Source organism: Gigantopelta aegis, chromosome 1 (genome assembly GCF_016097555.1).
Source record: "Gigantopelta aegis isolate Gae_Host chromosome 1, Gae_host_genome, whole genome shotgun sequence".
Lineage (NCBI taxonomy): Eukaryota > Metazoa > Mollusca > Gastropoda > Neomphalida > Peltospiridae > Gigantopelta > Gigantopelta aegis.
Genome location: NC_054699.1, coordinates 22,655,180 through 22,676,458, shown reverse-complemented (window position 1 = coordinate 22,676,458; position 21,279 = coordinate 22,655,180). Strand labels below are relative to the sequence as shown.

At 34.2% G+C, this 21,279-nt stretch overlaps 1 protein-coding gene across 2 annotated transcripts in view; it reads left to right on the top strand.

Moving 5' to 3' along the window:
* LOC121372252 (U2 snRNP-associated SURP motif-containing protein-like) overlaps nt 1-21,279 on the top strand; it is a 55,417-nt gene that overhangs the window by 11,577 nt on the left and 22,561 nt on the right. For both annotated transcript variants that reach the window (XM_041498551.1, XM_041498546.1), the window contains exons 8-14: nt 2,723-2,888; nt 3,710-3,957; nt 7,189-7,232; nt 14,503-14,607; nt 15,859-15,925; nt 17,349-17,521; nt 17,956-18,118. In XM_041498551.1, coding sequence (XP_041354485.1) covers nt 2,723-2,888; nt 3,710-3,957; nt 7,189-7,232; nt 14,503-14,607; nt 15,859-15,925; nt 17,349-17,521; nt 17,956-18,118 — 966 coding nt within the window. The remainder of the gene's footprint in view (nt 1-2,722; nt 2,889-3,709; nt 3,958-7,188; nt 7,233-14,502; nt 14,608-15,858; nt 15,926-17,348; nt 17,522-17,955; nt 18,119-21,279) is intronic.

Sequence of the window (21,279 nt, the reverse complement as noted above, 5' to 3'; positions counted from 1 at the left end):
GAAAAAACCTATGCTGAATACTAAATATGAAACATCAACCGTACGGTAGGAATCGCTCTTCCTGAGTGGGGGAAAAAAGCTATACTGAATACTAAATATGAAACATCAACCCTACGGTAGGAATCGCCCTTCCCGAGTGGGGGAAAAACCTATGCTGAATACTAAATATGAAACATAAACCCTACGGTTGGAATCGCTCTTCCTGAGTGGGGGAAAAAAGCTATACTGAATACTAAATATGAAACATCAACCCTACGGTAGAAATCGCTCTTCCTGGGTGGGGGAAAAAAGCTATACTGAATACTAAATATGAAACATCAACCCTACGGTAGGAATCGCTCTTCCTGAGTGGGGGAAAAAAAGCTATACTGAATACTAAATATGAAACATAAACCGTACAGTAGGAATCGCTCTTCCTGAGTGGGGGAAAAAAGCTATACTGAATACTAAATGTGAAACATCAACCCTACGGTAGGAATCGCCCTTCCCGAGTGGGGAAAGCTATGCTAAATACTAAATATGAAACATCAACCCTACGGTAGGAATCGCTCTTCCTGAGTGGGGGAAAAAAGCTATACTGAATATTAAATATGAAACATCAACCCTACGGTAGGAATTGCTCTTCCTGAGTGGGGGAAAAAAGCTATACTGAATACTAAATATGAAACATCAACCCTACGGTAGGAATCGCTCTTCCTGAGTGGGGGAAAAAAGCTATACTGAATATTAAATATGAAACATCAACCCTATGGTAGAAATCGCTCTTCCTGAGTGGGGGAAAAAAGCTATACTGAATACTAAATATGAAACATCAACCCTACGGTAGGAATCGCTCTTCCTGAGTGGGGGAAAAAAGCTATACTGAATACTAAATATGAAACATCAACCCTACGGTAGGAATCGCTCTTCCTGAGTGGGGGAAAAAAGCTATACTGAATACTAAATATGAAACATCAACCCTACGGTAGGAATCGCTCTTCCCGAGTGGGGGAAAAAGCTATACTGAATACTAAATATGAAACATCAACCCTACGGTAGAAATCGCTCTTCCTTAGTGGGGAACATTTGAGGCACTACACTACCATTTGGCGTGTCATTACTTGTAGCAGCTTAACCTTTAGACTACTGGATTAATTTTTAACAAAAACCACGAGTGGGTACAAGTTTATAATTTTTACTCACATATATTCACTTAAATGTTTTATAAATACATGAAATAAAGTTCATATTTGAATCGGTAAGTATTATTTTCGTGTCTTTTTTTGTAATTTTTATTATTTTAGATCGGCTAATGGTGATTAAAATTAGGCAAAAAATCGAAAAAGTTGCGTTTACTTAAGGGCATTTGTGGCCAGCTGTCCAGTATTTATGTCCATTATTCCCGATAACAGTGGTTTTCTGACCAGAATTTTTTTTTAAACCCGAACTAAGATTCATATTGCAATATTTGGTAATTTTCGTTGTTGGTAAAACGATCAAATTTATTATCAAATTAGCTGTCACAATCGGCTATCGATCCCTGAAAATGACCGCGACGTGCCACCATTGTTGTCAAGCGAAAATACTTGCCGAAAAAATCAAAACAAAAGCCACCATTTTGAAAAAAAATCTTTTTTCTTTAATTATATTTCCGTTTCCGGTGAGTGTCATGTGCAAAACGGCGGGAAATATGAATTGGGGGAATGCACTGTATACAGTGTACAGTATATCGACTGACGTGACGTCGGGCGAGATATCTCGCCTGCAGTAGTCAGAAGGTTAATATAGTCCGGTTTACGAAATAGTTCCTCATAAAAAAAAAAATATATATAAAATTCTGATATGCTTTCTGAAATCTTTCTTTGATGATTACACATAGGTTGACCTCTGTAGAATTTAAATAACACATTGGTTTGAAGTTACATGTTATATGTAGTACGAACTGATAACAACTGCAAGTGGTATATTGCCACTTATATAACAGCAACACAAGGTGGTACTCTGGCATGAGGGTGGCTAACTGAACAATTTTGTGGTCTACCTATTTTCATAGTTTTGTTATGGTACTTGTCAGTTGAGAGCACTCCCTAAAATTAGTAGTCACATGACCCTCTCGACAGTGTTGTATTTTTCACAAAATATATTCTAACATAGAAATTTTATTGAACTGCATGGAGTAATTAATGGTGGCGTGGAACCTTGATTGTGGCAAACACTTTTTATAATTGCCGTAGGTAACAAATTCTTACGTTCAAGCCCTGGACTAAATACAATAAGTGCTCGCCTGATGTACGATCAATCTAGGATCGATCCCCATCAGTGGATCCTTTGGGCTATTTCTCATTCCAGCCAGTGCACCATGACTTGTATATCAAAGGCAGCAGTATGTGCTCTCTTGTCTGTGGGATGGTGTATATAAAAGATCTCTTGCTTCTAATGGAAAAATGTAGCAAACTATATGTCAAAATTACTAAATGTTTGACATCCAATAGCCGATGATTGTCAAATCAGTGTGCTCTAGTGGTGTCGTTGAACAAAACAATCTTTTTCTCTATAGTCAGACCTTGCTGTTTAGTATACAAGAATACTGTAATAACCAATAAACAGGGACGGGGTTTAGCTCAGTCAGTTGAGTGCTCGCCTGAGGTGTTTGCGTTGCAGGTTCGAACCACCTTGGTGGATCTATTAAACTGATTGGGTTTTAAAAACAATAAAGATGGATTATTGTGGTGTTATTCCTCAGATGACAGAACAACAGCTGTGTGAAGTGTTTGGAAAGGACGGACCACTTGCCAGCGTTAAGATCATGTGGCCACGCACAGATGAAGAGCGATCAAGGGGACGTAACTGTGGTTTTGTCGCCTTCATGAACCGAAAAGATGGAGAACGTGCCATGTCGTCACTGAAAGGTGAACAGTGAGATTGAAATTAGCTGAATTTGATTACCTGATTGAATTGCTGCAAAAACAAAACAAACTTTTAATATTGATCAACTAAGCATCAAATTTAGCTCTTAACAATAACCATTAGTCAAATAATTTAAATTTACTCAAGGTTTAATTTTTGTCATGTAGACAGACTACTGAGTTTATTGCTTTGGTGATTATGTAAAACATTTAGTGATAGCTGAGGATGTGTTTTTGCTAGACATGTATGATGGAGACTATTAGATTCATTAACTTCAACATCTTTGCAATTATTTGTTTTCATATAATAATGACTTGAAATCTAGGCCCATATTTATAAAGGTGTTGAAAATGTAAAACATGTTTAAATTTAGTAAAATAATGTTCTACAAAAACTCATTGGTTATAAAACTAGTGAACATTGATCTGGATTGAGACTGAATAATTTTAAGCAAAACTTGGAGATATTTTTAAAGTAACAGACCCTAGTTTTTAAACACCATGGGGTATTTGTCATTACTTTTGCTAAAATGTGTTTTACATAATATACCTTAACAAATATGGGCCCCAGATTCAAATTTGTGTTTGTTTATTTTTAAGAAGTAGAAATAAAAAATAATAAAAATTGAGCTCATTGTTGTAAAAAAAATTGTTTTAAGTAAGAAGCTTGTTTTATTTATATCTTTATCCTTTTCCCTTAAAAAAAAATTAATGGAAAAATTCTTGTCTATTTATTAACTTAAATTATTGCATGTTAAACCAGTTAATAATGTACACTATTTGCTAACCATCACGTTGTATGCATTCTGAACATTTGAATACAGGGAGAGATGTGATGGGCTTTGAAATGAAGTTAGGTTGGGGGAAGGCGGTGCCTATCCCGCCCCACCCTGTTTATATTCCACCCGCCTTGCTGGAGGTGACCCAGCCACCCCCTCCGTCAGGTCTGCCCTTCAATGCTCAGCAGCAGAGGAGAAGTCGCCATCATGACAAGGCTCGTATTGAGAAGCTGTACGACAGTCCGAGGTCAAGTGTCAACGGAGGACGCGAGGAGCAGGCAGACTTGGAAAAGGTACCAGTGCTGTTTTTACTCATTTAAATGTTTTAAGTCATTTTTCAATTTAATTTTTTTTTTTTTTTTTTTTTTTTTTTTCTGCACATGTTCTTGTATGTCTCAAGTCCTTTTTTTTGGTAAATATTAACAGTGTTAAAGTGACACAATCAGAGTTGAGGTCAGCTGTTTTGATTAATATTAACATTATTAAAGTGACACAATCAGAGTTGAGGTCGGCTGTTTTGATAAATATTAACAGTGTTAAAGTAACAGAGTCAGAGTTGAGGTCGGCTGTTTTGATTAATATTAACAGTGTTAAAGTGACACAATCAGAGTTGAGGTCGGCTGTTTTGAGCATGTTTGGAATTATTATTGAATGCTCGGTTTTATGATTGTTGAAATGATCATCTGAAGCCATTGAGTATATCTCGGCTAAACTATATTGTTTGTGTCTATAGTGTCGGGATTTAACTCAAGTCATTGTGTGAGTGCTTGCTTGAGGTGATTGCGTCGCAGGATGGAACCACCTCGGTGGATGTATTCAACTGATTGGGTTTTTTCTCATTCCAGCCAGTGCATCACAACTGGTCAAAGGCTGTGGTATGTGCTTTCCTGTCTGTGGGATGGTGCATATAAAAGATGCCTTGCTTTTTTAGGAAAAATGTAACGAGTTTCCTCTGATGACTACAGTTAAAAATTGATTAGCAACTACTATTTACTGTTTTTGGAAATGTGTGTCAATTTCTGAAACTTGCATTTAACAACTCACAGGGTGGTACTGAACAAAATATTTCATGGTTTCTGCCAGAGGGTAAAACGGCTATGGTGCCATACCCAAAACATTTGCAGATTTTGTTTTTAAAGTTAACCTTTTGATAAGATTAATTATTGTTATCATTACTGTATGGGTTTCGTAACCCTATCCCTAAATTTAACCCATTTTCTTTTTCTGGGGGAGGCCCCCATACCCCATATTGACTGTAGTTACATTCAATTACATAGCGCCATACCCAAAAATGTCTTTCTGGCAGAAACACTGATGCAGTACAAACAAAATCAGGTGTAAACAAGTCCCATATATATCATTTTCTTTTGCCTGTACGAGTCAAACACATAATCTCATATATTACAACTGTGATATTGTTACTTTAACCACTGAGCATGTTTTCATCAACAAATAAAACTTTTGAAATTTAAACTTATATCTGGAAGATTTCTCAGGAATTAATTCATTTATGATGTTTTATTTGATATATGTGGTATTCAGACATACAAGAACATAATACTAAATATAGCTTTCATTTGCAGTGTATGATTTTTGAGAATTTAAAGTGCTGGTGCACAGATAGTCTATCCATTTCTGTTTACAGAGTTAAAAGATTAGAAATAATGTACAAGTGTTGCAGTTGTAGGTATTGGCATTAACTTTACAAAAGAAGAAGTAATTTTGACAACCTTGCAATCATATATATATATATATTTTAAAAAATCGTGCACTGCATTTGGCTGAGAAAATCCTTCATATCTTGCTTATAAAAAATTTAATCTTTAAGTGGTAAGTACTTAAAGCATTAGTTTTTGACATTTATACCAAATTCCCCCTTTCTATTTTCAATATATTATTTTTGCAGATCTGTTCGAAAATAAAACAAACAAAAAATAAGTTTACTGATAATTTTCTCTTTACACCTCCATCCTCTTTCTCTCTCTTTCATTCCCTTTAGTTTATTTTTCTCTTTTTGCTACAATTGTTATTATGTTAGTACAGGAAAATATGTTGAAGGTGCGGGGTGGGGTGGGGTGAGACCTAATTAAAAAATAAAGGTTCTAACTATACTGATAATATTTGTTATGTAGTCATCTTTCAAAATAGGAATTCTGTAATCCAATAATGTAAATAAATTCATTATATCTTGTAAGGCATCAAATAATCATAGGTTAAAACTTGCTGATGTGTTTTGAAACAAACATTCCTTTCTTTTTTTTTCTATTTAAAATCAAACTGCTATTAATTAAATTTCACACCTTATGAAATATCCTGATTAATATTACCCTTTGATGTTGCAGATGCTTAAAATATTTGACATTTCAAGCATTTCTTAATTTAGTACCCTAAAATTTATCAACTGCCTTTTGTAATTGATGTACATTTAAAATCTTGTCCTAAAATGTGTCATTAAGTAAACCACTTCCTTCATGTGTTGTCCTAAAAGTGCGGTAGTACTGTACATGGGTAGTTACAAATTACAAGACTTATCTGAAATTTTATCATGGCAGTCAAACTGTGCCTGTATTAAACAGTAAAACCGGCCTTGGTGGCGTCGTGGCAGGCCATCGGTCTACATGCTGGTAGGTACTGGGTTCAGATCCCAGTCGAGGCATGGGATTTTTAATCCAGATACCGACTCCAAACCCTGAGTGAGTGCTCCGCAAGGCTCAATGGGTAGGTGTAAACCACTTGCACCGACCAGTGACCCATAACTGGTTCAACAAAGGCCATGGTTTGTGCTATCCTGCCTGTGGGAAGTGCAAATAAAAGATCCCTTGCTGCCTGTCGTAAAAAGAGTAGCCTATGTGGCAACAGCGGGTTTCCTCTAAAAACAGTGTCAGAATGACCATATGTTTGACGTCCAATAGCCGATGATAAGATACAAAAATCAATGTGCTCTAGTGGCGTCGTTAAATAAAACAAACTTTACTTTTAAACAGTAAAATTAGGACCAAGGATGTGGGGTGGCAACATGTAATATATCCAATTCAAATTTAATGGTGGGCTACAAGTCCTAAAATGCTTCTGATTAAATCCTTTTTTCTGTAGTTACTGTTTGGAAATATTTCCTGCTTTACACATTTTGTTCTGCATTACATATCTAAACAATATTAAGGTTATTTTTTATTTTAATTTTAAAAATACATTTAGGTTATTTGCATTTTTCAATTAAAAATATCAATGTATTAAGATATTGTAGCTTTGAATTAACAATTTAAATATGTTTATGAAATTTATTGGATTTGTTTTAAAAAGATTAATTAATTGTAGTTTTTTTGTTTGTTTTTTAAACTGAACAATATATTTAAATTATTTGCAATTCTTATTTTAAAATGATATTTCTATATATGAAATTATATTTTTTTTTACAATTTTTATCATTATGTATAAATAAAATTTTGTGATTGCTCTATATGATTTTATATAACTTGACTGAGCCTCGTTAAACTTAATGTTGTTTTCAACTGCCGTTTCTCCAGACCTTAGCCAGTGCTGTTGTCAAAGTGGTTATCCCCACGGAAAGGTATACTTCTACAGTTTTTACTCTTCTTTCTATCACAGAGTTCTCCCAACACCATACAGGCAGTAGCTCACTTTATAATACACCTTATTACAAAAAATATTTTATTGACCATTCATTTGATACAAAATCTTGCATGTTTAGTACGTATTTACCTGAATGACGTCATATCCCTAGCCAGGAATGATGTCGTGTCCCTAGCCAGGAATGACGTTGTGTCCCTAGCCAGGAATGATGTCATGTCCCTAGCCAGGATACTCGGCTATACGTCTTTTCCATAAAATTCAACTAATTTTTAAAACATAGTAAGTTTTGTTATTTAATGAAACTTTTGTTAATGGTAATATAGAAATGTGGTATGTAATAAATACAGAACCACATACTAGTTGTTTTGTCATGTTATTTATTGCACACGTTTATAGTGCGCAATATATATATATATATACAACTCGACCCCTACGCGGTCTCGTGGTATAATATTCTTGTGCACTATAAACTCATGCAATAAATAACGTGGCAAAACAGCTGGTATGTGGTTCTGTTTGTGTATTATACTGGCTGCTAATTTCGCAGGTTTCCATGCTATAGCGAACTCAATATTAGGAATCGGAATCGTAAAATTATGAGATGAAATTCCAAAGTATCTGAATTACATCATTTTTATTTTTCTGGCAGAATCCTAAAAAATGCCCAAAATTCAGTATCTGTTATATATACAATACAGAGGTTAAAAATTGATGTTCTGTCTATTTGAGGTATTGAAAATTTTCCACCGTTACTGAAAGAAAAACTAATTAATTATATTTTTACACATATTCATGGTTTGACAATAAATTGACGATGATCACTTTGTTTACATAACATCTGTAAGGAATTCCCCAGTTACGTTGTGCTATTTATAGTAGCGTTGTATCCGGAAGGTAGTACCGGCTGCAGAGTTGAATACGGAAAGTTGTATTCAATTCTTGTATTCAGAGCTGTATTTACATAGTAAGATTTAATGGGTATGTAATAAAGTATGTTATTCCCTAGTTTAAGATCATGTCATATACATGGTAGTTGATAGTCATTGCATAATGCCGTGCGTTTACTAGTTTAATAGGTTTACTTCAAAATACATTAGGGGAGCAGGAGTTAGTACAGTCAGTTGAGCCCTCGCATCCCAGGATCGAACCACCTCAGTGAATTTGTTCAACTGATTGTTTTTTTTCTCATTCCAACCAGTGCACCACAACTGGTCAAATTCTGTGGTATGTGTTTTCCTGTCTGTGAAAAAGTGCATATAACAGATCCCTTGCTGCATTAGGAAAATGTAACAGGTTTCCTCTGTTGACTACAAGTCAGAATTAACAAATGTTTGACATCCAATAGCCGATGATTAATTAATCAATGTGCTCTAATGGTGTCGTTAAACAAAACAAACTTCTTAAAAATACATTATGTTTGATACATGTCACTTGAAACTTTTAGAACACCTGTTTCAAAATATGTATATTAAAAAAAATGGTTGTAGAATTATTGGGAAGTTAGTTCATAACAAACGAATATTCAAAGATAATATAATATGAAATGTTATGGTTTTGGGGGCATTTTTACTATTTCAACCATTTTTCATCTCTTTAAAATTATTAAAAATTATTTAAAAGAAAGAATTGGCTTTGATATGTTAAATATTTTGGATAGCGGATTGTTATGAAGTTCAGTAGGATAGTTTTAGTTCAGTAGGTTAGTTATGTGTACTGCCTTATGGTGTGTGGCTGAACTCGTGTATTGGTAAAATAACATTTGATAAGATACGGTTAATCAGAGTAACGTATCCTGAGACTTGGGGAGAGGTCGGATTGGAACAACACAACATCTTGATGTGGATCTGCCGAGATACGTTTTTAATAATAAAACATTAAATATCTTTTGTATACCTTGGTTTGTACAAGCCAGGAAAAATAAGAAAGTTTAGAAGAAAAAAAAATTGTGGAGATTTTCTTGGGTGTTTTTTTTTTTTTTTTTTTTAAGATAGTAATAAAGTTATATGTTCTTTATTTAATAAAGGTCATGTGAATTATTCTAAACTCGTTTTATATTTTGAATTTGTTTCATTCTTTTATCAGAAGTGAAATCTTTTTTTAATTTGTTTTAATCATGAAATTTCATAACTCTTATAGCTGTTATTTTTCCTGGCTTATTTACATTTTAAATTTTTTTATGTTTGTGTTATATACAGTATAAATGTATGAAAACAGTAAATATTTTTGTAAATAATTATTTAGATATTAAATATATTTGATTGTTATTTGTAATAGAATTTTGTTGGCAGTGTTTCAAAAAATATTGTTGAATATTTGTGGTATAATATTTCATTAAATTGTTGACTGAATATAGAGGTTTATATGTATATATTGTATATTTTTAGTACCTTTTAACCAAAAGAAATTATTTTGTTGTGTTTATGACTATTGTTTTAAGCTGTAGTACATAATAAATGTGAATTTTTGTTGTTAATGATCTTTGAAGAAACCTTCATATCATTACTTAATGTAAATAACCATGGAAACATTGTATATTAGAAGATCTATGCAGATTTCTTTTGGAACTTGTGGACATTTTCAAAAGATTTTTTTTTGGCATCATGTCATATAAAGTCATTCCAGCCAGTGCACCACAAAGGCTATGGTATGTGCTATCCTGTCTATGGGATGGTGCATATAAAAGATCCCTTGCTACTAATGGAAAAATTTAGCGGGTTACCTCTCTATGACTGTCAAAATGACCGTATGTTTAACATCCAATAGCTGATGATTAATAAATCAGTGTGCTCTAGTGGTGTCGTTAAACAAAACAAACTTCTTTTTTTAATAAAGTTTTGTGTTCATAAAACGATGGACTGCCATAGAGATTGACAAACAGTTATTCCATCTGTAATAACTGTTTAATAAAAATCAGAATGTTCACTTTTAATCAAATCTCAATTTAAAGATTCTTTTTTCGAAAAAAAAAAAAAAAGCTAAAAACTAATTGTGGTCTGTTTGACAAAATGCATGTACCTACTTGTCATTCATTAGTGTGTTACAGTTAGGTCATTGTGACCTACACTTGTCACATTTCTTTAAAACAATATATTTTATCACAATTATACAAGACCAGTATCAACCAAGGCTGGAATATTTATCACTCAATTTAAATAGATGGAACCGATTGCGTAAAAGATTTGTAAAATGGATCTTAATTCAGTTTAATGATACAATGTCTGAACATTTAACTGTCATAATTGTGTCTTTGTGTGTGTGTGTGTGTGTGTGTGTGTGTAATGTATTGTAAAACAGTTGAAATATGTTCCTAATTGCTATGTACTATGATTGAAGTATCTAGGATTCTTTTTTAACAAAATACTTTTCATTAACTGTACATTTTTGTTGATCCAGGCATGAGATTTATTGTATTTCTAGCCATTCTGATCTGTCCTAGGAGCGGGATATAGCCCAGTGGTAAAATGCTTGCCTGATGCTTGGTCGGTCTAGGATCGATCCCCATCAGTGGGTCCATTGGCCTATTTCTCATTCCAGCCAGTGCACCGCGATCGGTATATCGAAGGCCAAGGTATGTGCTATCATGTCTGAGATGGTGCATACAAAATATCCCTACTAATGGACAAATGTAGCAGGTTTCCTCTCTAAGACTATTTCACAATTACTGAATGTTTGACATCCAATAGCCGAGGATTTATAAATCAATGTGCTCTAGTGGTGTTGTTAAACAAAACAACCTTCATCTTATCTGTCCTAGTAAATTCTTCAACTGCCCATGTATGTAAAACGGATAAAATGTCAGAAGCGGAAACTATGGCTCTTATGACGTTTTGGGCCAGGAATGTTTTTTTCTCTTCCTATGGCGCTCGCATAGTATAGATCTCATCATATACATTGCTTTCATGACCGTACCAACTTTAAATTGTTTCTGACACTCCTGTAAATACAGATATAATGTATAGATAAATTGAACTTGACTTTTTGATTATCAGTGAACATGAATAACATACAGAGTTATAACAATACTCACAACAGTGTGTTAAGTGGTTTACATAATTTTTAAATACATGTACTTGTGTGGATATCAAAAAGTAAATGGTTTTTAGAGAAAAGAACAGATGAGGTAATAAACAGAAGTTCATAACAAATGAAAAATATTAATTTTATAATAACTTGTAAATCATTTATTATCCCCAATATATCTCATGCTTGGTCAAATGTTATGATGTTATTGACACAAATGTTTGGTTTGTATTTTTGTTATAGTTGTATATTGTTTTTAATACCTGGGTTTTTTTTTATCACTATTAAACATCCAGCCAGTGCACCACAACTAGTACATCAAAGGCCGTGGTATGTGCTAACCTGTCTGTGGGATGGTGCATATAAAAAATCCCTTGCTGCTAATTGAAAAGAGTAGCCCATGAAGTGGCGACAACGGGTTTCCTCTCTCAATATCTGTGTGGTCCTTAACCATATGTCAGATGCCATATAACCATAAATAAAATGTGTTGAGTGCATCATTAAATATAGCATTTCCTTCCTTCCACTATAAAACAGGCCAGTTACGATCTTATTTTAACAATGCGGGATCTAGGTCAGTGGGTAGAGTGCTCACCTGAGGTGTTTCGGTTGCAGGATCGAACCCCCTAAGTGGACCAATTCTCCAATTGGTTCTTGTTTTTTTCCATCCTAACCAGTGCCCCACAACTGGTATATCAAAGGTCATGGTATGTGCTGTCCTCTGGGGAAAAGGCATATAAAAGATCCCTTGCTATTAATGGAAATATGTAGCTTGTTTTCTCTCTGAGACTATGTGAAAAGTACCTAATGTTTGACATTCAATAGCCAATGATTGGTAAATCAATGTGCTTTTTAATGGTGTCGTTAAACAAAACAAACTACATTTTTGTTTATTTGCAGTAATTGCTCCCTTTAAGAAATGAACCATGGGTGGATAGTTGACTTTCTTGTTGAGTTGTATACTGTACAGTATAATTACTGACTTATGAAACCAACACTTTGTTGATGGTTGACTTTGTTGTTATGTTGTAAGCAACATTCTCATTATTCCTCATTGTTATGTTTATATGTAATCCACTGGTGATGTACAATTGTCGGTTCTTTTCATGTCATGCCCAGGTTTTCTAAGATCAAATAATTAATATGTATAAATGTAGACAATGTTTGCACTTAAAAGCAATCTAGTTGGTGTCAAATATATTCAACTGTTATGGGGATTTTTTTTTACTTGTCTGTAACACATCACTGAGAACTTCTTGTTTAAATTTCCATTTTGCCAAATCCATTGTGTTTCTGGTAATCCTGCTGGGTGTGCTAGGTAAAAAAAAAAAAAAAAAATTATTTGAAACAGAAAATGAGCTAGTTTCATTAACTTTAATATTAGTTATAATAATTTCCATGGAAATCCAATAGTATTTACTGCCAAGTCTATGATAATATTTTCAATACACTATTTACTGGTAAGTTCTTAGTCATATATTTGAAAATACTGTTTTATAGTGTTAAGTTCTTAACATATTTTTAGTAAAAAAAAATCACCAGAATATATATCTCACAATCAATGATAAGCGTGGAGATTTTGAATTGTAAAAATACAATTGGATTCTATGTTGAAATTGAAGTTAAGTGGTAACTTTTCAGTATAATTGTATGTCAAGAATGATCACATTTTGTTTGCTGTTTCATTATAAAGCATTTTTTAAAATCCCTTACCGGTCTTTGCTCCAGCCAGTGCACCAAGATTGGTACATCAAAGGCGTGGTATGTGCTATCATGTCTATGGGATGGTGCATATAAAAGATCCTTTGCAGCTAATCGAAAAGAGGAGCCCATGAATTGGCGACAGCGGGTTTCTTCCTTCAATATCTGTGTGGTCTTTAACCATATGTCTGACACCATATAACCATAAATAAAATGTGTTGAGTGCATCATTAAATAAACCCATTTCCTTTCCTTATCAAGTACTGTTACATATCAAGTTTGACATTTATGGCAATTTATCCATTTTTGACAGAGTTATGGCCTTGAACATATGATAATTTGTTTTCCAGACATTTGTTTTGGAATGCCTTCAGATATCAAGTTTGAATTTGATGACAATATACCAATTTTTGGCAGAGTTATGGCCCTTGAACTTAGGAGATACAAACAAAAAAATTGTTTCCGATATTCTGGGAATGCTTGAGGTTTTTTTTTAACCCTAATGCTGGCCCTAGTGTCAATGATTTATTGTCTCGTCTTAGTAATAATGTTTCAACTGTTTACTTCTACATACCTCTGCTCATTGTTGGAATATGTGATGACGCACAAAGCTCATCAGAACATATTTTGCTAGAAATTATAAGTAACCTACCAGTATTTTGATTTACATTAGAAGAAGAGAAAGGAATGTACAAGTTTATCATTATGTAACACTTGGTAAAGATCCTTAGTTTTTATGAAAATTAAAAAAAATTGTGGTGCATGTTGATATGAAAAGGATTGACAATTAAAAGTGACAAACTTGTTTTCCTGTCAGTAATGTTGAATGATAAAAAAAAAAATTGAAATGTATTTGAGGCACTGCCAATGCAAAATGTACTAGCCATTCAAATATCTTTCTGTAATTTTGTTTGACAGTATATCCAACTGGACATTTTAAAATTTATCTTTTAGCTTCCATTCCTACATTCTTCAGATAATTAGGCATTTGGATTTACTTGAAGCAATTTTTTTTTCTTCTCATTATACATATTTTGCTGGATCTAAACATATTGTCTGTTTTTAAAATGTTATTACATGTCATTGTTAAACAGCATTGTACAGAGGAGGGTTAAAATAAACTCCAGTTAACAGCTATTACCAAAAAAATAAGAGCTTTTTGTAATAATTTTTACATTAGCTTAAAGAATTAAACATCAATTACAATAGTTAAAAAATAAATATAATAATTATATTTGTACTGCTATCTGTAAATGTTGAGAATTTAAATTTTCTGTTTGTCAAGTTTTTTTTCTTTTTTCTAGCAGTTGTATTTTCAAAAGTTTTCATACGGGTCAGTGTGAGTTTTTAAAAGTTAATTTTCACAATGTACCAGTGGGGTTTTTTGTGGGGGAGTGAGGGTGGTTCGGTTGACAAAAGTCTTTGGATGTACTGTTAACAAGAATTAGGCACAATTTTTCATGTTTTTGAATTATGGGAGTTGCCTCCCTTGCCGTGTGGTTGGACCGTTAGATTATTTGTTCCAGAAACATGTTGGCGTTGATACATCGAATGGTTGAGTTTGTGGTTCGCGAGGGCCCCATGTTTGAAGCAATGATAATGAATAAGGAATTAAATAACCCAATGTTCAGGTGAGTACAATCTTTGTGTTTTAAAATTAGGAAAAATTTTTAAAAACGAGTTACATCAGTAAATATGTTTTAACAGATCAAATATATGTCCAAGAAAATTAGTCCATTTTTATCGCTCCTTCAATTTTTCTAAGTTTTCACTTTTGCGCATCAAATTAAACAAATGAATAACAGTAGGTTAAGTCTTGACAGGACCATATTTGTTTATCAAGAATAATAACGTAACTTAAAGCATTTGAAAAAAAGTGGCTATTTGTAATAGAACTAAAATAGTTTTTTTTATTATGAGTTGAATTCTGTTTGCAATTGCTGTCATATTTTGTAAGAAATTAACAGACGCCCCAAAAAACCCCACCCAAAAACAAAAAAAAAAAAAAAAAAAACAAACAACTCCTCCTACTAACTAACGAACAAAGAAACACGTACCTAATTAAACTTTCAGTTAATGTTTATTTAATGATCGTACATGTTTTTGTCATTGAACAGCAGTTAATAACATTTTGTTTTACCCTAATATCCATTGCATTGTATCGAAATTAACAGTCATAACTGTAAGTCCGTTTCCTGGTAACATATCTTATATCGAAATTAACAGTCTGTCATAACTGTAAGTCCGTTTCTTAGGTAACATATTTTATCCTGCAACCACCATTTCTATTGACAAATAAAGCAAAGTCATATCCTGCTACTAGCAGGATATGACTTTTGACGTCACTCATGTGATGTCACACGCATAGCTATATTACAAAATTGCGAATTGTACAATGTGGCTGAATTAACAGAAATAATAGCTTTTCCCCTTAATTTTTATGGTCTGCAGGATAAAGACAATAACTAGTTAATGAAATCAGATATCTGCTTTATCCTGTTCAGGCTGAACGAGAAATTCCTCTTGGCAGAGCCTTGCAGAATTTCTCATTCTTACCTTCACAGGATAAAGCAGATATCCGACATCATTAGCTAGTTATTCTCTATCTATTAGTAGAATTACCAAATAATCTGTTTGAGAACCTAACAATGCACTTAGCAACCAACAGCTTTTGCGTGAATTACAAACTTAGTAACCGGTGTTCAAACTAAAGATCATTCTTGTAAAAAAAAAAAAAAATATATGCCCAGAATTTGACATGTAATTTTCAAACTTGGTATATGTCTGTTACATACTAGCGTCTGTTTAACTTTCTGCGTGCATGGGTCATGGTCATGTTGTGTTTTAAGCTGTTTGTTTTACCTTGGTGTGTCTGGTTATAGATTCCTGTTCGACAACCAGTCTGCATCACACACATATTACCGGTGGAAGCTCTTCTCCATACTACAGGTAACATATCATTTACTTTTAAAGTCTATGTTCACTGTGTTTATACAAGTAAGGCAGGATCTTTCTCATTGTGTAAAGCACTTGCTTGCATCATACAGTCGAACCACCTATAGTCCGTCCCACAGGACATCAAAGGCCATGGTATGTGCTATCCTGTCTGGGATGGTGCATATAAAAGATCCCTTATGCTGCTAATCGAAAAGAGTAGCCCATGAAGTGGCGACAGCGGGTTTCCTCTCAATATCTGTGTGGTCCTTAACCATATGTCTGACGCCATATAACCATAAATAAAATGTGTTGAGTGTGTCGTTAAATAAAGCATTTCCTTCCGTCCGTCCCACAGGGAACGCCTTTTTTCATACTATGAAATTAGCTACAAGTTATTTACTTCTGAGTCGATTGTTTTTTAAATTACACAAAAAAATAGTTTTTTTTTTGTTATTTCCAAAACACTTTTACTTTTCTTCTTATATCAAACTAAACTGAAATTATTTACAAAAAACATTTTTATAGAATGATGGGACAGACTTTAAGTGAATCCATTCTCGGACGGGTTTTTGCCCCCTTTCTCAACCTTTCTCAACCAGTGCCCAACGACTTTTATATTAAAGGGTGTATACTACCAAATCAAATTCCATAGATGACAATAGTAACATACGTGGCTAAAACCAATCGACATAAATGCCACAGATATAAATACTACCAACCCTATATGTCAATTGGGGGGTCAAGCTGCTCATTTCTGAGTTTCTATGACTACCCTAGCTCCACACAAAATTTGAGTACTTTTTTTTACAGGTACCCCATACATGTTTCAAGCACAAGGTTACTTGACACAGTGGTACTAGATGAAATAAAATTGCATAAATTTTTCGCTCTGATATATATATATTTTTTTTTACAACCAACACACTCACATTTATCACCAGTCGCAGGACTTATGGTGTTCACTTCTCTATCAAAAGTTGGGTGCACCGCGAACTTTGACCCAGCCGGAAGTTATTTGGTTTAGTGCTACGTAAAGGCCATGGTATGTACTGTCCTTGGGAAGGTGCATACAAAAGATCCCTTGCTGGCATTGAAAAAATGTAGCATGTTTCCTGTAAACATTTTTCAAAAATTACCAAATATTTTACATCCAATAGCTGATGATTAATAAATCAATGTGCTCTAGTGGTATTGCTAAACAAAACAAGTTTTTATTTTTCACAAGTAATTTATAAAACATGTATAAAATTATTAACAGCTCTTTAAGTTTAGAAAATTGCCAAACATATGATGCCTTAATCATGAGTAAAACAGTGATGCTATATTAAAAATAAAATCACTTGCATAATTTAGCAAAGCCTGAAATCTGCCATAATCCACATATTGCCGAAATGGTACATAATTATTATTTCTGTTGTTATCTGTGTATGTATAGGGTGACTCCCCATACAAATGGAGAATGGAGGAGTTTCAGATGTTCAAGGGAGGGTCTATATGGCGACCCCCACCCCTCAATCCTTACACTCAAGGCATGCCCGAAGAGCTGGTTGATAGATCGACACATTTTCCACTAGTGGACTCCATGAAAAAAGGCCAGCTCACTGACAGGTAAAATAATGTCTAATATTCAGAGAACAAGTTCAGTTGTAGACCGTGAAAAGAGATTTAAAATAAACAAGGTCAACTCACAGACAGGTAAAAACATTGGCCGAGGTCAATATTAATTTCTTTGGTCCATAAAACCTGATATTGCCCTCAATTATGGTTAATAATTGATAAATATTCAGAGAACACATTTTTCAATATTTGACTTCATGAAAAAAGGCCAGCTTACCACATAATATTCAGAAACCGTAAAACATATGGTACATTGAGGATTAATTTTGTAATATTCGACTCGTCAAGATTTTGAAAGCAATATGCTCCATGGATTTACTGTATAATTATGTAACTGTACTTTGCAAACATTTTGTATTATTGTTGTTATTATTATTATTATCATTATCATTATCATTATCATTGTTATTATTCTGTACATGCAGTCAGCGTGACCGCTTGGAAGACATGCTGCGTGAACTGACGCCCGAGAGACCGAAGATCGGAGATGTGATGGTGTGGTGTCTGGACCACGCGGAATCCGCTGAGGAGGTCGTAGAGTGCATTGCCGAGTCCCTGTCCATCCTACAGACCCCTCTACCAAAGAAGGTGACAGTCTGTCCCCTTACTTATAATATAATATAATATGCATTGTGGAGTGCCTGTTTATCCTACAGACCCCTCTACCAAAGAAGGTGACAGTCTGTCCCTTTATCTATAATATAATATGCATTGTGGAGTCCCTGTCCATCTTGCCGACCCCTCTACCAAAGAAGGTTACAGTCCGTACCCCTTATCTATAATATAATATAATATGCATTGTGGAGTGCCTGTCTATCCTACAGACCCCTCTACCAAAGAAGGTTACAGTCTGTCCCCCTTATCTATAATATAATATAATATGCATTGTGGAGTGCCTGTCCATCCTACAGACCCCTCTACCAAAGAAGGTAACAGTCTGTCCCCTTAATCTATAATATAATAAAATATAGTATGCATTGTGGAGTGCCCGTCTACTAATACAATATATAGGGAATAACTGGTTACTGTCTTAAGATATCGGCTTTATCCTGCGAAGCTATTATTACATTACTGCATTAAAAAACCCTTGGTGTGTTCAGAACAGACAAAATACCTGTTGTGCCAAAATTAGTGGCATCTAAAATCTATATAATATAATATATATAATATATAATATAATATAATATAATATAATATAATATAATATATAGAGGTTATTACCAGTGTTTTTCGGTATTGTCAATATATTAGGAATAAAAATTTTGTATTATGCGAGCATAATACATTATTTTTATTCCTAATATATGATATTGACGATACCGAAATACATGAGGGTAATAATCTCTTTATCATATAAGCTCAAGCTTAATACAACGTGTTTTTGTAAACTGTACACGCAGCTTTAATTCCAGTCAGCCATTACTAGATATTCAAATGACGTAAGAATATGTGGTGCAGTGTATTTTTTAATGGAAATGACGTCAAACTCGAATAATGTCATTTTGGATGTCCTTACATCAAAATAAAGTTATGCCTACGTTTTTTCTTTTCTGAACGCTGGACAGCTTTCAGTGTCAAACTGCCATTGAAATGTTTTTATTTGATGACTGTGAATGCATACATCAATCATGGAGTGTCACTCAAGTACGTTTGCTTAAATGTCAATAAACCTAGTGCCGAGACCTCGACTAATTTACATCTAATTTGCAAAGTTTCTTAAAGTATGTGATCTGAAAAATATCACATACTTTGATTACACTGATAAAATAAAATAAAATATAATATAATATAATATAATATAATATAATATAATATAATATAATAAATAACGTATGCAAGGCCATGTTAACAGTTTCCCATTGTTCTGACAACTTCTCCATTTTTGATCTGCACTGCCGACTGCCATCTTTGTACTTACCCGATGCCACATATATCTCTCTGCGAACAAGTTTCAGTCGACTAGTGTACACACATTGTGCTAAATATTGCATACAAAGATGACTTCCATTACAAAAACCTCCATCTTTGTGATCGCATGATTTATATTAACACAGAAATGGCAATATACATGGCAGCCGAACCCATAGCACGGGTTACATCTAAAGTCTGAACCACATTTTAACAACTACAGTAAATTACATTCCTACCTTTAATTACTGTCGGGGCAGGACGTAACTCAGTGGTACAGCTCTCGCTTGATGCACAGTCTGTCTGGGATCGATTCCTAATTATCAGTGGGCCAGTTGGGCAATTTCTCGTTCCAGCCAGTACACCACAACTGGTATATCAAAGACCGTGGTATGTGCTATCCTGTCTGTGGAATGGTGCATATAAAAGATCCCTTGCTGCTAATCGAAAAGAATAGTCCATGAAGTTGTGACAGGGTGTTTCCTCTCTCAATATCTGTGTGGTCCTTAACCATATGTCCGATGCCATATAACTGTAAATAAAATGTGTTGAGTGCGTCGTTAAATCAAACACTTCCTTCCTTTAATTACTGTTAAATTTACCCCACATTTTGTCCAGACACAAATCGTAATAAAAACATTACATTGACACAGATTCCACAGACTAAAATGTAGCCATGTCGCCTGTATCGACTTTGCAGAGATCTCCTAGGACAAAAAAGATGACATGTTTTGCCATATGCCATTTTGCTTTTTTATGGAATACTCTTCAAAGTCTGCAAAGTATGTGTTAACTAATTAATATGACGTCATGATTGCCTATACCAGGCCCCAAGTTCAGTTTGCAAATGTTTTGCTAACGTTCATGAACTATTTGAATGGTTCCCCACATGACTGTTTGCTTTACTGTGAAGCACATAAACTAATCTAGTGGACATTTTTCTGCTCAATGTGGCCCACAATATACGTCATAACGTTGTTAGATTACATTACATCCTTCCACCTAGAGTATTCCACAAAATGGCAGCGTACATGTGTTTTGCCAATATAAACGACATGGTTGACATCTAGTATGTTGAATCTATGTCATTGCAATGGCGTTTTCACAATTTCTGTCTGGACAAAATGTTGTGGAAATCTAAAGTTAATTAAAATGAAGGAATGTTTAATGACGCCCCAGCACAAAATTACACATCGGCTTTGGGTGTCACAAAGGGAGGAGAGTAATTTATCGCAGTTGTTAACAGTGTGTTTCAGACTTTGGCAGTTTATGGTTTGATCAGGGTGAGATGTAGCTCAGTGGTAGTGTTTACCTGGGGTGCAGTATGTCATGGGATCAATCGCCCTTGCTGGACTCTGGGGGTTTTCCCCATCCTAACGAACGTCCCAAGGAATGTCCACTAAAGGACTTCGTTTGTGCTGTTTATGATAAAATGCCTTTTTAAAAATTACTTGCTGTTTTTGTTTTTGTTTACTTTTTTATTATTCACAGATTCCCTGTTACACTTAACCTACCTCTGTCCAGGGGAAAACAAGCAGTTGGTCAACATGACCCAGGAGTTATTTTTGACTTATGTGATTTTTAAAATGATTTTTGCAACATACATTCACACACACACACAGTCATACCCATTCATAATACATCCAATACTCCTTGCTATTTTTTAGTAAAGTAACTGATATGTCTTTTTCTTTCTCTCTCCACACTCTTTCACACTCTTTTTTTCCCTCTCCCTCTGTCTGTCTCTCTCTATCCCTTCCTCCCCCCCCCCCCCCACCTCTCTCACTCACTTACTCACATATGTATACATACAAGGTAAGTTTTCTCTGTTTCCCTCACTG